This window comes from Rattus norvegicus, chromosome 1 (genome assembly GCF_021556685.1).
Source record: "Rattus norvegicus strain SHRSP/BbbUtx chromosome 1, alternate assembly SHRSP_T2T, whole genome shotgun sequence".
NCBI lineage: Eukaryota > Metazoa > Chordata > Mammalia > Rodentia > Muridae > Rattus > Rattus norvegicus.
In genome coordinates, this window is record NC_141534.1 from 47,873,779 (window position 1) to 47,894,467 (window position 20,689).

Genomic DNA, 20,689 nt, shown 5'->3' on the forward strand with positions numbered 1-20,689 from the left:
TAGCTTGTCTGAGTACAAAGGGCGAGCATGCTTGGGTTTCAGTGGCTTCAGAGTCTTCTGTGCCCTGCTGCCTTTGGTGAAGCAACTGAATGTGAGCGTGACTCAGGCCAAGCTTTCCTCGCAGCTCACATCCTGTATCACACGCCATGATTCAGGGTTAGCTTTCACACTTCACTCTTTTTCTCCAACAAGATTTGCAGAATTTGTCCCATGAATAGGACAGTGATAGACTGTCAAATGCCAAGGGCCTGGTTAAAATTCCTTCCAGTTCAGCTTCATAAAGTCCCTGCCTTCACCTTCGTTATTTTCAATTTCAGTTTACAAATGCTTTTAGGACTGGAGATAGATTCCTGTGTGTGGTTCTTTTAATTAGCCCATCACTGACTGCCTGACACTGCTGGTGTGGACTGGGAGCTGCCTGTGTTTTTCCCACTACCACCTACACACACACACACACACACACACACACACACACACACACACACACACACACACACACACACACACACACAGTTCATGACGTAGAGTAGCGTAACTTCATTCTACTTTTGACATTTTACAGACCTTTGAGAGGTTAGCTGTGTCCTTATCTGGGGAAGATTCTTCCACCTTCCTCCTGCTCATGGCCCAGCTCGTGTGCTATCTGGAAAATGCTTATAATAGCTGCACGACCCAGTTGCTTCAAGCAAGCTTTAGTTCGCTGGGGTTTGGGTTTTTTTTTTTTTTTTGTTTGTTTGTTTGTTTGTTTGTTTGTTTGTTTTTAAACATTGTTCTTTCACAAAGTCAAGGATCTCATTTATCATTTTCATAAGCTAAGGGGAGAGAATGTCCAGCCAACGGATACAACACCAGAGAAAACACTGGTCTTCCTTCGCACCTCCAGAAAACCTAAAGGAGTGTTAACCTGTTATATTAATGGTTGTCACACTACTGGTACATGAGTTCCTTGGGTTAGCAGAATTGCAGTCTTTGCTGGACTCTCAGCCCCCCCTCCATTTTCCACCCTCAATCTGAACACTTGAGTCATGGGTCACCAGAGCTGGTGAGAACTGGGGCTGCTGGCCTGACACTGGCAGGCTTAGCTGCTCTGACCCACATATTGTGGCCTGCCAGTTATTTCTAGAACCACCCATTAGGGAGGATTTTGTTCTTTCTGGGTAGTGATGTAAATAAGGCATCCCACCCCTGAGCTCTGACTGACTGAAAGGGAGCACAGCCACATGCAGCCTAGGTTAGGGCTCAGACCCCAGGCTGCTTGTGCTTGGAAATGGCTTTCCACCTGGGAGAAATAACCACTGCCGGGACTTACGCTCACTAGTGAGTGGTTTGTAGCAGAACCTGGCAAAGAGATGAGTTTGCAAATGTGGAGGTAAATGGTGGGTTATATAGAAATACCTGAATAACAGCAGCTATTTCTTCTGAGCCTCTTGTGTGTGCATGCGTCAGCTTCACCTCTTACTTACTCATGTAAGTAAGGCACAGTTGTCCGAATGGCAGCAGGCTAACTGCTATATGGTAACTCCACATTCTGCTCTGGATTTTCTGACCAGAGCCCACAGACTTTGTGACTGCAGGTTCAGTGGAGAAGTGCAGAGGCACCTGGCAGATACTTAAATGGAGTAAGTAGCCCTGTTTCCTGTCCTGGGTTTGCTCCATCCCTACACCCAATAACTGCCTGAACAGATAAGGTTTAGAGCCTCAGGTGCCCACAGTCTGAGGGGGAGCCTCAGGTGCCCACATTCTGAGGGGGAACCTCAGGTACCCACAGTCTGAGGGGAGCCTCAGGTGCCCACAGTCTGAGGGGGAGCCTCAGGTGCCCACAGTCTGAGGGGGAGCCTCAGGTGCCCACAGTCTGAGGGGGAGCCTCAGGTGCCCACAGTCTGAGGGGAGCCTCAGGTGCCCACAGTCTGAGGGGGAGCCTCAGGTGCCCACAGTCTGAGGGGAGCCTCAGGTGCCCACAGTCTGAGGGGGAGCCTCAGGTGCCCACAGTCTGAGGGGGAGCCTCAGGTGCCCACGATCTGAGGGGAGCCTCAGGTGCCCACGGTCTAAGGGGAGCCTCAGGTGCCCACAGTCTGAGGGGGAGCCTCAGGTGCCCACAGTCTGAGGGAGAGCCTCAGGTGCCCACGGTCTGAGGGAGAGCCTCAGGTGCCCATGGTCTAAGGGGAGCCTCAGGTGCCCATAGTCTGAGGGGAGCCTCAGGTGCCCACAGTCTGAGGGGGAGCCTCAGGTGCCCACAGTCTGAGGGAGAGCCTCAGGTGCCCACAGTCTGAGGGAGAGCCTCAGGTGCCCACGGTCTGAGGGAGAGCCTCAGGTGCCCACGGTCTAAGGGGAGCCTCAGGTGCCCACGGTCTAAGGGGAGCCTCAGGTGCCCATAGTCTGAGGGGAGCCTCAGGTGCCCATAGTCTGAGGGGAGCCTCAGGTGCCCACAGTCTGAGGGGGAGCCTCAGGTGCCCACAGTCTGAGGGGGAGCCTCAGGTGCCCACGGTCTGAGGGAGAGCCTCAGGTGCCCACGGTCTGAGGGGGAGCCTCAGGTGCCCACGGTCTGAGGGGGAGCCTCAGGTGCCCACGGTCTGAGGGAGAGCCTCAGGTGCCCACGGTCTGAGGGAGAGCCTCAGGTGCCCACGGTCTGAGGGAGAGCCTCAGGTGCCCACGGTCTGAGGGAGAGCCTCAGGTGCCCACAGTGTGAGGGGAGCCTCAGGTGCCCACAGTGTGAGGGGAGCCTCAGGTGCCCACAGTGTGAGGGCGAGCCTCAGGTGCCCACAGTCTGAGGGGAGCCTCAGGTGCTCACAGTTTGAGGGAAAGAGCCAGTTACAGGAGAAAATCGCCACGTCAGCATGCTGGCTGCTCTAGCATAGAGACTGTGCATGCTGCTATTGAAGCATGTGATGCACATAGTTTCCTGCCAGACCAAAGATGGTGGTAGGGGAGCATGTGGGTGGGAGTCCATGACCATGACAGCACTCAGTAGAGGCCACTGAGCAGAGTTTGTTTGTCTCACTGTGCCTCCCCTGGTGGGCTTCTCTTCCCATCTGACTGCAGCTTGCATATAATAGTGATGAAGCCTTTTGGGGCCATAAAGGCACATGAATAAATAAAATGTGCACATGTTCCTGAGCATACGTCAGTGAGGGGATAAAGTGTCCCCTATAGCTGTATGCTGGGCATTTAAGTCTGTGTGGTATAAAATGTCCCTTACGAGCTGTGACCTAGGTATGTCCATGAGTAGTAAAGGAACCTCTGCAAGCCACAGTCCTCAGGATGCTTTGAAACTTCAATGAGCTACTAATGTGGCTGTCTTCACAGAAACGGTGTTTATAACATGTCAGACAGTGTTACCTCTGGGAAGAGCACCTTACCTAGAACATGAGACGTGCTCACCAATACTTGGCCAAGTAACAGTTGCAGATACTTGTGAGTCTCACAGGAGCCGGGTGTGTGATGATAGCAGAGTAGGGCTTCGGTGAAAGGTGTATGCCAGGCTTTCAAGCCTGCCCACTTCTGGGGAGCAGTCAACAGCAGGCTGGGCAAATAGTCTGTGAACTTACTCTAGTGATGGTCCCTAAAGTTAAGTGCTAGAAGACAGGTCAGAGTGTCCCTGAAGGCCAGCCCCGGCCATTCACACAACCAAGGTTCTCTTGTTCACAGAAGAAAGCCAGCAAGAGGCAGGCATGGTTCTGAGGCTGCCGGTTAGAGGCCAGATGGGAAAAGGGCCCTGTGTTTTCCCCTGCGGCTATGGTCTCTTGTTGGCATTCAAGAGCTGGGAGAGTTCAACTAAGCATTAAAAGGAACTAACCAAATAAAAGATCACTGGCGACATCGGTGGCCAGAGGAGTATGCTTAATGCAGGATGCCTCTGGTTTGCCCTTCAAGCCCAGTGAAGGTCAGCAGGACTTATAGGAAAGGCTGCCTCTGCAGGGCTTGTAGCAGCTGCCCTGCTCTCACTGTGCCACGTTACCTGTCCCATCCTGAGTTGGCTATGTGTGTCTCTCCCTCCAGAGAGACTGTTCCTTAAGGGTGAACAATATATGACCCATTTATCTTCCAGAACACAAGACCTTGCCCAGTATCCAGCACTTAATAAAGTCATTGTTAGCTAAGATATACTGCTTTTAATCATACTATATAAAATTAAAGAGGCAGAGGAAATAGGTGGCCCAGTGATTCAGGCTCTTGCTATATAAGCATGAAGTTTGGATCCCCACAACCCACATATTGCCTGGTGAGTGCAGTAACCTATCTGTACTTCCAACCTTTGAATTTAGAAACAGGGAGTCCCCAGAGAATGCTGGCCAGTGAGTATAGCCGTATTGACCACCCCAAGTTTGACTGAGAGACCTGTATCAGTGAATAGGGAGGGTGGGAGAGCAGTCAGGCTCAGGCCCACACATACGTCCATATGCTCATGCACACACTTGCACACATGTGTACATTAAAGTGGGGGTTACAAAAGGCCTTGACAGTTTATCACTTTCCCCTTTGGGGTTTTATTTTCTATTCAGTCAAACATTAAAGTCTGAACGCAGAAAGGTCTCCTCTCTTTCTCTATAGTTAGTGAAGGCTAGAGTGTAATGAGGCATGCAGGGAGGTTCCTGCACCATTGTCAGGAGCCAGGCCAGCCAGCTTGGCCGTGCAGTTGGTCACTCACAGGAATCGCAGTGGTTCCTTGTTTAGTAACCTCAGGGCTCTCCCACACAATAGTGTGCTTTCTTGGGCTCTTTGCTTACTTGACTCTCAGAAGGATCCCAGAACCAAGGAAAGGAAGGAAGTGCCCCCACCCCGGCCCTGCTCCCGATGGAAGCTCGTGGAGGCAGATCAGAAGGTGTACATCCCTCCGGGGCTACTCAGATTTCTCCTTCCTAAAGCCCATGATTTTTGTGTCAGAAGTCTTCACTTGCCATGGGAGAAAGCAGGCATTTATGAGACATGTAGATGTGGTGCAGGGCCCAGAGGCAGTGCATGTGTGTGTGTGCATGTGTGTGTGCATGTGTCTGTGTATGCATGTGTCTGTGTGTGCATGTGTGTGTGCGCGAGTGTGTGTGTATGTGCATGCGGATGGAATATCTAAAGTTAATCTTCATCAGTTTCTAAGGAACATTATATAATAAGTAGTTACTAGTCTAGTGCTTTGTCCCAGACGTGAACTTTTTCCTGCTAGATACTTGGTTGAGACATCTAATCCTTTCCCACACACAGTGACTCAGTGTAGAGGCGATTCATCCCATAGCTCTACGCTTGCCTTGCTAGAAAGTTTGGCTTCTAGCTAGCGACACTTCACACCTTAATACAAGCACAGCTGCGGTCTCTCAGCTGTCAGGTTCTCTCTTCTCCAGCTGCCACAAGCAGCCTTCCGTAACAACTTGCTAAAAGCAAAACACAGGCAAATAAATATTAACACCATAAATAGCTAAAAACATCTATTGAATTTTGATGTGTTTATTTATTTATTTTGCTTATTGGAGGGTGGTGAAAAACAATGCCCATTTTCTTCAATAAAATTTTAAAGTAATAACAAAAACAAAGACTGAGTCCAAAGAAATATTCATGGAAACTATGGACATATCGAGTCCACCAGCAGCCCACCTTTACACTGCAGGAGAAAATGTGTCTGACTAGAATGATGGCTTAACTAGAAGCTGAGCAGTGGTGGAACACACCTTTAATCCCAGCACTCAGGAGGCAGAGGCAGGCAGATGTCTGAATTAGAGGCCAGCCTGGTCTATAGAGCAAGTTCCAGAACAACCTGGGCTACACAGAAAAACCCTGTCTCAAAAAATCGAGGGCGGGAGTTAGGGGGGTGCTAACTAGCTAGCTAATGAGAGCCTGCTAGTCCATTGTCAAGCTTCAAACTATTAAGATGAGAAGGGAGAGGCCAGAGGTGTTAAGGATCTGATGGCCGTCTGTCTACACAGCTGACCTGGACACCAGAACTAACCCTAAACCATGCTGTTCTGGCCCAGACCTCCTCTCCTGCTGACGCCTTGGGGACAGGCAAGTTGCCATCAGCAGTCTTTGTTGGGAACTTTCGCTGCTAGGGTGTTTATGATGATATATTTTTCGATCGCAGCACTCCTGTGAGGCAAATAAAACTGTCCCCACTTCACAAATGAGGAAACAAAAATAAACATGTATGTGTTGTTTCTATACTTAGACAGAGTAGAAACTCCTTGTTTCCAGCAGCTTCTGTCTCACTTTTCACCAATGCTTTTATAAGATTATGTCAGGATTCCATCAGTGTTTAAATGTTGGAAGTCTTAGGAACTGGGAGTGTAGCTCAGTAGTAGATGTCCATAATATATTAGGTCCTGAGTCCCATTCCCCTCACTGCCAAATAGAAACAACTAGAAAGGTTCATAAGGGTTGGTGCTGGCGTGTAGCTGTGAGTGAATTAGACATCGCTGTGTGGGCCTTTTGCTGACTTCTAACTTCAAACACCACTCCACCTCAGACCTCATGATGCACATGGAGGAAGTATCCAAAGTCCTATCACTCTGCTGTTGTGGCAGTATCTGGCCGGCAGTCTCACTTTCTGCAAACTACAGAGAAAACTGTAAGCCCTTGTCTGCTGGGAGATCACTGCTGTCTGTGAGAGGGACACTGGTCAGGAGACAGTAACAGATATGTGTACAGATGAGGGGTAGAACCAAGCTCAAAGGAGTCTTTGCCCAGTATTCATATTTACTTATGAGAATAAAAGTAGAAAATACAACACAGACAGACAGACACACACACACATACACACACACACACACACACACACACACACGTGTACACTCATGCACGTACACATGAGTGCCTCAGAGAGAATACACTGAAGCAATGGCCACCCTAGGCAGGAGCCCCTTGGGAAGCAGAACAAGTAGGTTGCTTTCTAGGATGTACCCTTCCTAAACCCCTTGGAATGTGTGCACACCTAAGTGCCCAGGTGATGCAGATTCCACATACAGAAGTAAGACAGATGCAGAAATAGCACTGACTTATTCTTTCTGGCTGGAAACTGTATCTGCTTGCATGGACTGTCCAGCAGTCAAAAGGCTTTGGTGTTTGTAGCTGGGAACTCTTTCCCATGCTGGCTCTGTTGAGCCACACAGGGATCTTCACTTCAGAGGAGACAGCTGCGGCCTGGGAGGGATTCCAGTCACGAGTTGCAGTGAATGTGCACTACAGTATACTCATTAAACCTCTGACTCTCCAACTAGATTTTGAGCTGCTAACAGCACAACCCTGGAACAAGACCTTCTGCCCACAGCCCAGTATAGCCAGTTGGTGGTTGCTAAGACAAGTCAGGGGAGTGGTAGGGCACAGGCAAAGGGAAAGGGGTGACTCCTACAGAAAAAAAATAAGATTTTAAGAAGCTCTGCTGGACTGCCTGTGTGGCTCAGTGATAGAATGTGCGCCCCCCCCCACCGTGTGTGTGTGTGTGTGTGTGTGTGTGTGTGTGTGTGTGTGTGTGTGCATGTGTCTCAGTAATAGAATGTTTGCCACATCCTGCATGAGGCCATAGAGAAGAAAAGGAACTCCTTATAATTTAAACATTTTAAAAGACCACAGGGAAAATTGGCTTTCTGATCCCAATGTCTACATGGGAGGTAGAGGCCATACCCCGTAGAGCTTTGTCTCTTAAGTTATAGGATTTTGATGTTGTCACGGTCCCCAGGATTTATGTTTTGCACTCTGCCTCCTTTTAAATAAAGCCTTTTGTACAAATTTTGTTTTCTACACAATGCAGATGATAATTTGAATTCACTTGAGCAGAAATGTCAACAGATGTATGTATCTTTATGGATTGAGTAAATGCCCAAAAATTCGGTAACTTGCTGAGGCAAGACTTCTTAGAACCTTTATGACCAACTTCCAGCCACAGGGCACGTCCCAGCAGCCACAGTGGCTGTAAGGTCTGGTGGGGTATCAAGTGAGTCCTTAAGCAGTGGCACCTTCACAGGTGAGGAACAGTCGAGTGCTAAAAGGACCACTGTTGCTGTCCTGACCTTCCAAGAGGGAAGCCACTGCACCCAGTCACCATGGTACTGAGCAACGTTTTTATTAACCAGAATTCTGAAAATTCTGGAGAATTCTCCAGTGAAGCTTGGCTGCTGTTTCTTATAATGTCTGAAGATGCAGCCACTTACAGTAACTTTGGTGCTCTGATGCCTGTTTGCTTTCAGATTGGCAAAGCAAACATTTCTAGGAGCTGCCAGCAGAGCCCGATTCCATAAGATTTCTCTTTATAAGTAGATTAAATCAGATAAGAAGAAGAAAGCTGCCCCTGCTTTCACTTTAGTCTCCTGAGGCACAAGCCATGTTAAACACTCTCACTTTGTTCTTACAGACCGTGGTGTCTGTCACCCTGTAACCTTGCTTCCCCGGCTTACACCGCCTTCAGGCAGCTCTGCCTTTCCCTGCAGCTGCAGAGGCTCCACAGAGGCTCCCGCAGGCACAGCTGCCTCTGCCCCGCCAGGGCCTCCACTGAGAAACTCACCCAACACTGCTCTTGAGACTTGTCCATGGCTCCCTTTGTCAGTGCTACTCTGAGCACACACTTCTGTTGGCCTAAGCGACTCATCACATTTCTGAATAACTTAAATACATGTTTTCTTGGTGCATTTAAAAACCTATTTATCAAGTCCCTGCTGTGCTACGCTCCGGAGTCGCGCTCGAGTGTCCGTGCAGATGTCAAAAGGCAGTTGTGGTTGGATGTGGTGCTGCCTCTGCCTGTCCTCACATGCAGGAAGCAGAAGCAGGAGCACACAAGGTGCAAGCTGTGCAGGGAGACCCAGGGAGAAACTGTGGAGAAAGGATCTGGGCGCATCCTATGTGCATCCACTCAGGACACTTAGGCTGAAGCACTGAGTGAGACGTGGCTTTTACTTTTGTGGACCTTCTTAGTAAATAAGAGAAGGAATAAACAAACGAAAAATTGTCCTAGGGGGTGGAGAAATGGCTCCATGACACTTTCCATCTAAGCATGAAGGCATGCCGGATTACCAGAACACACATAAAAGCCAGGTAGATATGGCAGGTGCTTCTAATCCCAGCACTCAGGAGGTGAGGCTGGATTCCTGAGGCAAGCTGAGCTAGCTGGAACTGCCAGGCTCTGGGTCAGCAGGAGATTCTGTCTCGGTAGATGAGGCTGATAAAGGAAGATAGACACGCAGTGTCAACTTCAGTCCTTCACGTCATGTGCAAACAGATACACCCAGACAAATGCATACGCACACAACATGCCCATGGTCAGACACTAATAATGCAGCCCGTACAGGCTGCGAAAAGTACTGTGAAGGCATCTGAGGAAGGCATGGTAAAGCTGACTCAACCTGAGTTTGGGCAGCCAAGAAAAGCAATAGAAGCACTAAGCACACAGAGAGACATCTAAGGAGTAGGGGCAAGAGAGAGTAAGCCTTGGTTGATATCATCTTCTGGGAAGGACAGGTAGGCCAGCGGAGGACATTGTGGAGGAGGAAGAGAAGCTATAGTCCAGGGTCAGTGTGACAGCCCTCCAGCAGACCATGCATTGTAGGCCCAGAGTGAGGAAAGCTGCCCAGGGCTTTATGCACGCAAGTGAAGGATTTTCTCTGATAACTTCTCTTCAGTCCTGAAAGTTGCCTTGCAGCTTTGTAGGGAAGAATAAGAGGAAGGGGCTTGTAGGTAGTTAGACCATAGCTCGGAGTAGGCTTTGCAGAGACAGGACTGAAGAGAGGAGCCCTTCAAGGAGTACCTCATCATCAAGGCAGGCTATTGGCACAAATGTGTGACAGAGAGGACGAAGGGACAGAAGCTTCCAGGCCTATAATGACATCACACAAAGGGTGGGAAATATGACTGGCAGAGCAGATTCAAGGGTAGGAGTTGGAAACTCTGGGCCAGAGGTGCAGAGCACAGAGGGGCTGGGATCCCTGCAGGGGCACTGTGAGTTGGCTCCTCCAAGGTCCTCAAGCTGATTAGGAATCCAGTGAACAGCTGTCTGAGGAGGGCAAAGAGAGCTAAGAGTGCAAGGGAAGTGGGATGGGGCCATAGACCTGTACTCCACAGAGAGGGCACATGCCCTGCTCAAGCTGGCATGAGTGAAGATTGCCCCACTGTAACTGTTGCATTGTGGATCATCTACAAAGGTGGTGTTAGACTAACTGCCCCTCCCCACCTCCTGTGACTTTCCTTTCATCAAGACCACTGACTCCTGGTGCTCCAGAAGCTCAAGTGAGAGTTGAGGATTACAGCCAGGGTGTCCTCAGGGCACCCTCCCAGGCTCCACCCTTGCTTTGAGATGCCTTTGGAGTTTCTGTATGGGAGTCTGGTGGTACCAAGTCTCTCCCCATCTACTTTCTACACAATCCCCTGGGCACTGTGTACACAGCAGTGATAAGACACCTGCCTCTCTGTGTTTCTCTTCGTTCCCATGTAGGTTTTATGGCAGGCACACAGAGAAACCCTCAGATGTCTCAGTACGGACCTCAGCAGACAGGACCATCCATGTCACCTCACCCTTCTCCTGGGGGCCAGATGCATCCTGGAATCAGTAACTTTCAGCAGAGTAACTCAAGTGGCACGTATGGTCCACAGATGAGCCAGTATGGACCCCAAGGTAACAAAGCAAGACATTCTCCAAAATGCATGGTGGAAGGTGGTAGGGTTTTCGTAATGTCCTTGCCGAGGTTTTAGTGGTATAAACATACAGCCTGTTGTTTGCTATGGTGGACAAGGAGGTTAATGTGAACCCGTGATGGTTAGTGCTCAGTGCTTGCTCACATTTGAGCTTGTTCACTAAGGAGTAGACTCGGTTCCATGATGGTATAGAAAGGCATAGCCTCATACATCCCCAGAACGTCTCCAGTTTAAACTTTGGCCCAGGTTTACAGCCCCCACACACACTGGTAGCTGCCCTAAGACCACAAGCTTCCTGCTTAGTGGAGTGTGTCCAGTCCAAGGTCTGGGCTTCCCTCAGGTGCTACAGCACATGTGCAGGAGCCCCCTAACCTGACCCTTGCGTCCTTACAGAACACACCCTGCCAGGGATGCAGGCCTGAGGCAGGAAGGGAGGAGGGGGGAGGGAAATATGCAGGGCCATACCCACATTTCCCATGGTGCCCTCCTGGAAGTGTTAGGAGTATGGAGAGCCCTGCTGGGTTGTAAAGCGTTTAAATTATCCTCCTGCATATATTGTGTGTACTGAAATTAGACATTAATGGATCATTTGGGAAGACTGATGTAATCTGGCACAGGTGCTGGAAGTCCTTGTATCTGAGAACGCCAGAACATTCAGCAGAGTTAAGACAACTGTCCAGTTTGTCCTGCAATCAGAGCTGGGCCTACCCACAGGAAGCCTGTGTTACTGGGATCGCCGTCTCCATAGTAAACAAGCTGAGGTTCCTAGTGGCTGGCCTGCCAGCCCTTGGGAATTTCTGAGGATCAGCAAGTGTCCTGGAGACCCTGGCTTTCTCAGTAGCCAGTCCTTCTCAGTCTGTAAGCAGTGTGTCACCAGTGTGTTGCCTCTCTCTCTCTCTCTCTCTCTCTCTCTCTCTCTCTCCCCCCCCCCACTCCCTCCTTATGAGGTGTTCTTGGAGCTATTGATGTGGCAATTTCTTTACTCTACATTGATTTATTGTGCTAGGAAAACTCTTAGGACACCCAGTAACCCTTTCCGAGTGGTCCCGTCCTGCTTTGTTCACTTGCATGTGGCCAAGATGGACAGAGACTTAGGGTTAGCATGACTGAACTCATAGCATGTCACGAAGTCTTCCACGATAGCACTGCAAGCCTAGGAGTGACGGGCAGCAGTTTGTAGCAGAGCTGAGGTGGGCCCCAAGCCAGGCCACTGTGGGATCCCACGTGCCTACCCCACACCAGGCCCAAGCAAGCTCTTCACAACAACCAAAGCTGGGCTCCTTAGCTATCATGGAAGAAGCTTGGACAAGTATTTGTAAACTGTGAAGGTACAGAATTGTGGGCCGTTCCTGCTATGTGACTGGATAAGGCTGAGCCCTGCTCTCAGAACCACGGCTACCATTTGAGCTTCATGCAGTATCCTGCAGGCTTCACACATGAGCTTGGCGCTTGGGTTTCCTTGGATCTCTGAGAAATTCTATGTGTATAAGGTGCAGGCTCTGCTGTAGGAGTTGAGATCAGGGAAGACCACAGCTGAGGAATGAATTTTTTTTTTTTTTTTTTTTTTTTTTAGTAAATCCTGTAGATTCTCCAAGTCAGTGCATTGGACTATCCTTCCTTTAAGAGCACTGAGCCAGGCAAATGCTCATAAAAACTGCTTTGCATCTTAGAAACCATGAGCTCTTCCTATGACTTCCTTCTCTCCCAGAAGGACATATTTATGTCTCCTTGGAAGTAAGTTGCTTCCTGGTCCAGGGCCTTTTCCATAACATCAATGGGGTATATCATCAGGAAGGCCCATTGTGGGTTTATTGGAACAAGCAGACAGCAAGGAGCTGCTGGAGTAAAGTAAGGCTGGTGTTCCCACATTGCTGTGTGCTCCTGAATAAGGAAGGGCCTCTACCAGCCCCTCCAGCTCAGGCCCTCTGGCCTTGTCATCCTGTGTGGCATCAATACCACCATTCCTCCCAGAGAGATGACCCCTCCTAGGGGCCACAGTGGCACTAGGGAGCTTAAAACTAATGTCTAGGCTCTGCCCGAGTTCAAATCCCAGGCCCCTCTCTTGTTTAAAGGACATGAAATGACACAGGCCATGTAGACTGGCATGTTCAAGCAAGCAGGGAATGTCCTGCTATGTGTTCCTCCTTGGAATGTCTGTTAATCAGAGACCCCACCAACCACCACCGTAAGAGACTTCTCCCCTCTTCCTCACGAGTATTCACACTTTCAGTAAAGAAGTTGGCTGCTGCCTTGTTAAGGTTGCATGCAGTAAGACAGACACGGACGTGAAAGACAGGTCCTTAGTCTTATCCCTCAGTCTGTTAGCATGACGACTTTCATCTGGGGGAAGACATTTTCCAGCTGCTTTGGCCCATTTTAGTGTGAGATGTAGCATCCACAAAACCGATTAGCCAAGGAAGCTGGGACCGGATGTGGTGGCCCGTGCTTATAACCCAGCACGCAGGAAGCAGAGGCAGAGGCGGGAGAATCACTGTAATTTGAGGCCATCTTAGGCTACATCTCAAGATACTGTCTGGGGAAAACAAGAACAAAGCAATACCTACCATACACACCACTGAGCACGGGCTATGTGCTGAGCAGGGCTCACATTCGAGCCAGGGGAGCAGACAGCTTTTCTCTGCTTCTCTAAGGAAGAGACCAAGCCAGCACAGGTACACACATCCTCTCTGCAGTGGCTGTTCTGAGTGACCCATCGTCACTTCGCAGGTGAGAAAACCAGACTGGGACAGGTTGACCTGTGTGCTCTCTGTACCCACAGGCAGGCCCAGGCTTCAAACCCACGGTGAGGGATTACAGAGGCTACTTTGGCCACAAGCTCCTGCCTCCCTCTAGGGCTGCAGTCAGGTTCCCTCCCCTCCCATGTGCACTCAGACAGTGAGTATTGGGAGATGAGAGTCTGATGTTTCCCTCCAGGAATAGCATCTTGGAGCTTTAGGAATGGAGAAGTATCAGAAATACTCAGGAACCTGCCACGCATGGTGTTTCACAGCTGTAATCATTGAGGCAGGAGGATGGCTACAAGTTTAAGCTCAGCCCCAGGCTACAAAGTGAATCTCTGACTCAAAAAAAAAAAAATCAATTAAAATTTAAAATTCACAATGAAGAAGAAACGTGAAGGAGATTGGGAGTATAATTGCTGGGAGGTACAGAAGAGATGGGGTGTTAGAAATATATCGCAATGCTATAAAATTGAATTATTAGGTATACAAATAAGAAACCAAGCTAAACGTGTGTTTAATTACAGCATATTTTATGAAATAACACTTTGCCACCTTCAAGCAAACACATGTAATAACTACCCTTGCAAAGTGTTTACAAGGAGAGAGGGCCTCAGGGACTCACTTCTGCAAATAGAAGGGAATTATGTAATTAACATTAATTATTAATGATGATTTTGGAAAAAAGAGGGCAAAAACCAGTTTGGTCTTCATAGCCTTTTTACTTTGCTTGTCTTCCCTAGAAAAGCATCCTGCACTGACCAGCCTCGAATTTTTATTTGTTTTTTTGTTTTGTTTTGTTTTGTTTTTTCAAGACAAGTTTCCTCTGTGTAGCCCTTACTGTCCTAGAACTCACACTGTAGACCAGGCTGGCCCAAAACTCACAGAGGTCAGCATACCTCTGCCTCCAAAGTACAGGATTAAACTCGTGAGCTACCACTGTGTGGCTCTTAGATATTTTTTAACGACTGTCCCTTATTGCCAGAACCAAGGGTCTAGCTCCATTCACTAGACTAAGCAGCCTTCAGGCAGGCAACAGTGACTGAGGCTGGATTCGCACCAGTTGCCACTCGTGTAAGTGCATCTGGAGTCTGCGCAGACCACCACATGCAGCTGCATGGGCTGGAGCTGGCACTGCAGTGTTACGCTGTTGTCACCAATCTAAGGAGTTTAATCTCCAGTTACTTTGGAAAAGGTATCTTCAGAAAGGTTTAAGGCCTTTCTTTAAGGTAACGAGACCCCCCTCTAAGTCTTAGATTTTCCTTCTTTTCTCACAAATCCAGCCAAAGCAAATTTCAAATGATACTCAGCTGAAGTGTGTGCTGCTCCAGGACTGTGAATTGCATGGTAATTTTACAACTATCTCAGTTCCAGGGACATGAGGTGTAAATGTCAGAAACTGTCAGCGTGCTAGCCATTTGAGAGTCCCACATGGGCGTCCAGTGTCACCGTGACCCAGGGCTTCCAGCCTCATTCTTAAAAGTCCCATCTGAGTCTGAAGACTCAGTGCATTCTTCCCTCCCAGAGGAGGGGTGCACCTGGTCCCCCAACTCTGCAAGAGACTGACTGTCAGTAGCCTGGTTAGTCTTCCAGAGGCTTGTTCTATGCAGGCCTTTCCTTCATGTCCCCATCTTCATTTCCTCTTGAAACATCTGGTAATATGCTTGCTGTGCTAACCTTTGACGTTCATCCCGTAGTCTACCCATGTTGTTTTCAATTAAAGGAAGGCCTAATCCTCAGTCTTACTTACTAAGGAGAAACTGAACTAGATCATCGCATTGCCAGACTGCTTAGTGTGGCCGAGTCATATTTGGATGCTCAAATTTAGCTTGCACATTACAGAATGTTTTTTTATGTTTATAGCAGCTTTATTCGTAATAGCCAGAAAGTGGAAGCAACCTTAATGTCCCTGAACTGAAAAATGGATAAAGAACAGGTGGAACATCTACACAATGAAGTTCAGCTTTTAAAACAAAACACCAGGAATTTTGCCAGCAAATGGATAGAACTTGAGACTATCATCCTAAAAATGTGAAGTGACCCAGATCCAAAAGGACATTCATGGTCCATACATACTCATTCATGGTACATACTCACTCATTCATGGATATTAACTATAAAATGCAGTCTACCCATGCTACACTCCAAAGACCCAAAGAAGCTAAATAACAAGGAAGGCCCAAGTAAAGATGCTGGGCTCTCACTGAGAAGGGGGATAAAATAATCATAAGTGACAGACAGAGGGGGGAGGGCTGGGCAGGAGAAGGGCAGATATGGGAAGGGACAGGAGAAATGGCAAGATGGTCATGAGAAAGAATGGAAATCTGCTACTGATATAGGTTGGGATGTAGGAGGCATCTCCAGGGCATGGCAGAGACCTGGGATAATGGAGGTGCCCAAGAATCAATGGTGGTGACCTTAGCTTTGACACACAACATTGGAGTTAGGGACCTGAAGAGGCCATCTTCCTGTAGCCAGGCAGGAACCCCAGTAGAGCACACTCCACAAAACTTTTGACCCAAAAATTTACCCTGTCTACAAGAAATCAGGGACAGGGGATGGAGCAGAGACTGAGGAAATAGCCAACCAGCCCAACTTGAGACCCATCCCTTGGGCAAGCACCATATTAATGGTACTCTGCTATGCTTGCAGACAGGAGTCTAACATGGTTGTCCTCTGAGAGACCCCACCCAGCAGCTGACTCAGACAGATACAGATACTGTCTTAGTTAGGGTTTTACTGCTGTGAACAGACACCATGACCAAGACAAGTCTTATAAAGGACAACATTTAATTGGGGCTGGCTTACAGGTTCAGAGGTTCAGTCCATTATCATCAAGGTGGGAGTGTGGCAGCATCCAGGCAGGCATGGTGCAGGAGGAGTTGAGAGTTCTACATCTTCATCTGGAGGCTGCTAGTGGAAGACTCCATATTACAGAATTTAAATATGAATATTTCTTAGACTTGATCATCATCATGAGTTAATCAAATTCTATATATTGGGAATTTACAATGCAGATTAACTTAAATGAAAACCATGTAAGGTAACTCTACATTTGACCCCTGAGAGGTCCTGGTTTCCCTTTGTAATGAAAGCCGGCAGCGCTACACTCTATGTCACAGGTCACTAAGAACGCTCCTCCAGCAGCTTTTCAGGAGGATGCCATAGGCTACAGCCAGTGGAGTAGGTCAAGGCTGCCTCTTGGCTGCCTTCAGCAGGTGCCCCCTGCTGCCTCCTCTCTCCCTTGTGTCTGGTGCAGCCCCTCTGGACACAAGGACACAAAGCTCCTACAGCATGTGTGGTATATGAGTGTCGTACTCTCGGAATCCTTGTTTCTGGTTGTGGAAAATGGCACTTTATACAAGGTTGGCTATAGTGTGGGGTAGAAGACTTTACATACATACTACATACATGTCACTGCCCACTCTTCTGTCACCCCTCAGGAATACAGTTAGGTCTGTACATCGGAAAGGCATATAATGCTATGCCATCTTGACCTCTCGCTGATTCAGAACACATAGAAGAGGTTTTTGTCTCCTCACAAACTCACTGTTCCTTGCAGTAGTCACTACTACAAGCATTTGCCCCCCCCAGGAGCTGCACTTGAACAGTTACCGGCCATTCATCACCCGTCCATAGGTGGAGCAACACACAGCTTTCTGAAGGACATGCAGACCCAGTCCGCCCACTGTCAGACTGGCACCTGGTTGCTTCCAGGAGTACTGGGGTCTGCATTAGTTGCCAGCCTTGGTGAGACAGTGACCTCTCCCCTCTGTTCCGCTCACCGCTCTGGAGACGGCTGTCTCTTTTTCTTCCTCTATCCATCCCGGTGCCAGGCACACGTTCTTTGTTCCTTCCTTGGCCCACCTTGTCTCTCCGTCTCTGTCCACTGTTGGATGCCCAGCAGCTGGCACAGGCCAGGCATTTAAGAGCCTCCAAAGAACAAGTTTTTGAATGACTGTTGCTAAGGAGAGGAATCCAGCCCAGGCATGGCTGCCTGCCATGGGGGTGGGGTGGGGATACTCTGCAGTGCGTAAGAGGCAAGTCGCACGCAGTGTCCCATCTGCAGTACCCGAAACAAAAGCTAACTCTGCCATTTCTTTATTTATGTATGAGCTTGCATTACTTTTTAATTAGGTTTAAAAAAAAAAAAAGAACTGTTAATAACACATGCAGGGCTGGGAGGGAAACTTCCTGAGGTTGAGAGTGATACTGGAATAACAAGCTTAGTACAGGATGAGTAAAAACTTTATCGTTTAAAGGAGTTTTAAATGCATATTGACCTGGGAAAAGCAAGATGTCCTGTATACCAGCGCAAAGCACAATCCAGTATTCCTTCAAATAGTAGGATTCAGAAAGATCAGTTGACTTTAATATTCAACCTCCATTCGATGTCCTCTTAACTACTTGATCTTTGACCCAAAGAGGATTGTGTGGTAGGTTCCAGTAGAAAGGGGAGTTTCCTGAGGATTTTTTTAATGTATCTTTTTTTGTTGTTGTTACAAATACAGAAAGGTTTTTACCAGTAAAACACATTAAAAAATACTTAGTTATCTGTTATAAGCAAAATGAAAATTAAAGCCATGGTGAATTCTGTCCTGTGCCTGTTAGAATGGCCAGGACTTTTTGAGCAGATGACAGTCTCAAGTCCAGGCTGCCATCAGTAACTGCCATGCAGTACCTCATGGCTGTGTGCTCAGAGCACATGGTGGGCTCCTGGCAGCTCCCCATTGAGTTAAAATCGCACCTACTATGCAATCCAGCTTGCTCCGAAGAGAAGCAAAACAAAAATACATCTACACGTAGCTCCGCTCACAACTGCCAAAAATTCCTAGCAACAGGTCACAAGCAGACCTCTGATCACAGCCATGAGCTGCTTAGCGCTGTGGCGAATCTGAGGTGTGTTGCTGACTGACTACAGAAGGGAACCACTTATTATCTATAAGGTATACTTCAATATTTAGGACTTCGTGTAGGACTTCTGTTGACATGGGGACATTGGCTAAGGAGCAAGGTAAGTGCTAAGTCCTGGTCATAAGCAGATGTATGTGAGTGGGCCCGCCCGCTGCCCACAGAGGACAGAAGACAGTGTCAGATCCTTTGCAACTCGAGTTACAGACTGAGCTGTTAGGAACTGATCCCAGGCCCTCTGCAGGAGCAATCTGCTTTCTTACCCGTGACGCCATCTCTCCAGCCCTGTGAATATGTATTTGCGTAGCGTGTAACTCTCATGCAGGTTGTAGTACCAAGGCAGAGTGTCTGAGTTCTGCAGCACATCCCTTTTGTCCCCTCAGTACAGGAGAATAAAACAGGGCCTTTGTAGCCCAGGCACAAGATCTCATGTGACAGGAGAAACAGTAGGTTTAAGAACAGGAACTTGAGGTATTGATTGTGACTACCAAATCCCAACGTGCTTGAGGCAGATACAGAATTATCTGCAGCCCTCCTAAAATAACGGTGGTGACTTAAATAGAGTGTAGCTGCTGCTTCCTCTCTCTGGTGCTTGAATGGAACTCCTGGTGGGTTGAAATCTGAATTCATTTGTGACTGATTTTCCAAAGCTGGTGTGCCAAGATGAACCCACTTGAAAACGGTGGGCTCTCGGACTTGGCTGCAGGAGCAGTCCAGCTGAGGTGGGTTGGCCCAGCATCTGCTGCCTTCATTGTGCCTAATGCTGCATCCATCTGTTTTCTGTCAGAGCTGGTGCCAGCAAATTACTAATCTATTAGAGAAACATGGGAAGAAGACTGCGCTTCTCACTCCTGGCGGTTCCTCTCGTGTTTTGCTTGGCTTACACATTTGAATTCTGCTTGCTAGAAGAGGGAGTTGAGCTATAGGCTATACAGGGCAGGGTGGGTCATGCCCAGCAACATCCACTCACCTTTAAAGCTGGTGGGGGAGGTGGCACTGGTGTCCTGAGCTCAGTGCTGACAGTCGTTCGGCAGGCCCCGTGCTGCAACCTTACCTGTTCCCCATTAACATCGAACCTCCTTAGCCCTGTGTGGGCAAGTTAAGTAACATGTGAGGGTCACGCTGCTAGGCAGCGTCAGAAGCAGGCTCATCAACCCATGCTAAAACCTGAGCTTTCCCTGGGAAACCATCTGGAGCCTTCAGAAAGCATGGTTGTCCTTGCCCTTGGGTCAGAGGAATGTCTTTAAGGAAAAGAAAGGGGACTTTGTAGTTCTTCTCCCCAACAGAGGCGTGTGATTCTGAGTCAGCCCAACTGGCTGAAGGAGACAAGCTGAAGACACAGTGGTAGTAGCATCAACTCAGACCTACACATGAGAGCCATGTGACTGGGCCCCACGCTTGCCTCATATGTCAGAGTGTGGCCTGCCCAAGCTGGAGCCCCGCTGCAGCCAGCCCCATAGTCAATGGAATGAGAGCATGGAGCCAGGCACAGGGCAGTCAGTAAGGCTGCGTTATTCTCCCCACTGGGCTCACTGAGATCCAGCATACACCAGCTTTTTAGGCCCTCATCCCACAGGAACCAGAGCTCAACAATGGAACATCCTTCTCTGGTCAAATGGCATTAAGAATATAGAAGAGTTTGCAGTGGCCATGTCTAGATACTCATTTTAAAGCAAGATTCAGAATCATTTTCAAAAGGAAAGATGTTCACTGGAGAAAAGGACTTCAACTCACAAGTCATTTATAAAGAGTCAGGAAGGTGTGACGAAGCCTCCAAGTAACGTGTGGACATGTGAATCAGTTACTGACATGCTTACACTATAAATTTTACTTTTGTTTGGCGAAAAATAAAGCTGAAAGGAAGCTATAACTCAGATGCTACAGGTGAGGGGCTATAAGGTCAGGGAGGGGAGGAGGAGTTCCTGCTCACTGGGAGCATTTACTGAACCAGCTTTCTTGAGGATCCAGAAGATGCTATTTCTACAAAAGTTTGTCTGCTCCCAGAGGATAGAACACTCAGAAGCCACTTCAGAACTTTCTGGAAGGAGTTTGCAATTGTGAGCATTTCACTGTGTTTTAAACCTGTTAGAGAAAAAAAAAAAAAAAAACAGTACATGCTTGATTATCTCTGTATACTCCAGCTTTGCAAAAGTGCTGTGTTCTGGTGTAAGGCCCACTGTCGGCCTGTCTCATATTGCAACCTTTATCCTCCTGTCTCAAGGCCCTCAATTCTTCATCTTCACTGAGGTCCTGGATTCTGGTCTGCCTCTTTAGAATCCTCCCATGTCCAACTTCAGCCTTTGTAATGACATTCTACTTAAAGACACTACAGACCAGAGTAATAGATTGGAGGCATGTTCTCAGGACTGGTCTTTTTTCAAGGGTCAGCAAATTATTTCCCTTTTATTTTGATCTTGTTTTGTAAAGATGCACTTACCGGAACT

At 48.2% G+C, this 20,689-nt stretch overlaps 1 protein-coding gene across 11 annotated transcripts in view; it reads left to right on the plus strand.

The window, feature by feature from the left end:
- Window positions 1-20,689, plus strand: part of Arid1b (AT-rich interaction domain 1B) — a 356,041-nt gene that overhangs the window by 280,768 nt on the left and 54,584 nt on the right. For 7 of the 11 annotated variants that reach the window (XM_087642968.1, XM_087642981.1, XM_087643007.1 and 4 more), the window contains 1 exon segment: window positions 10,397-10,576. The exons of the other annotated variants lie outside the window; for them this stretch is intronic. In XM_087642968.1, the coding sequence (XP_087499094.1) occupies window positions 10,397-10,576 (180 nt within the window). 11 annotated transcript variants of the gene reach the window in all.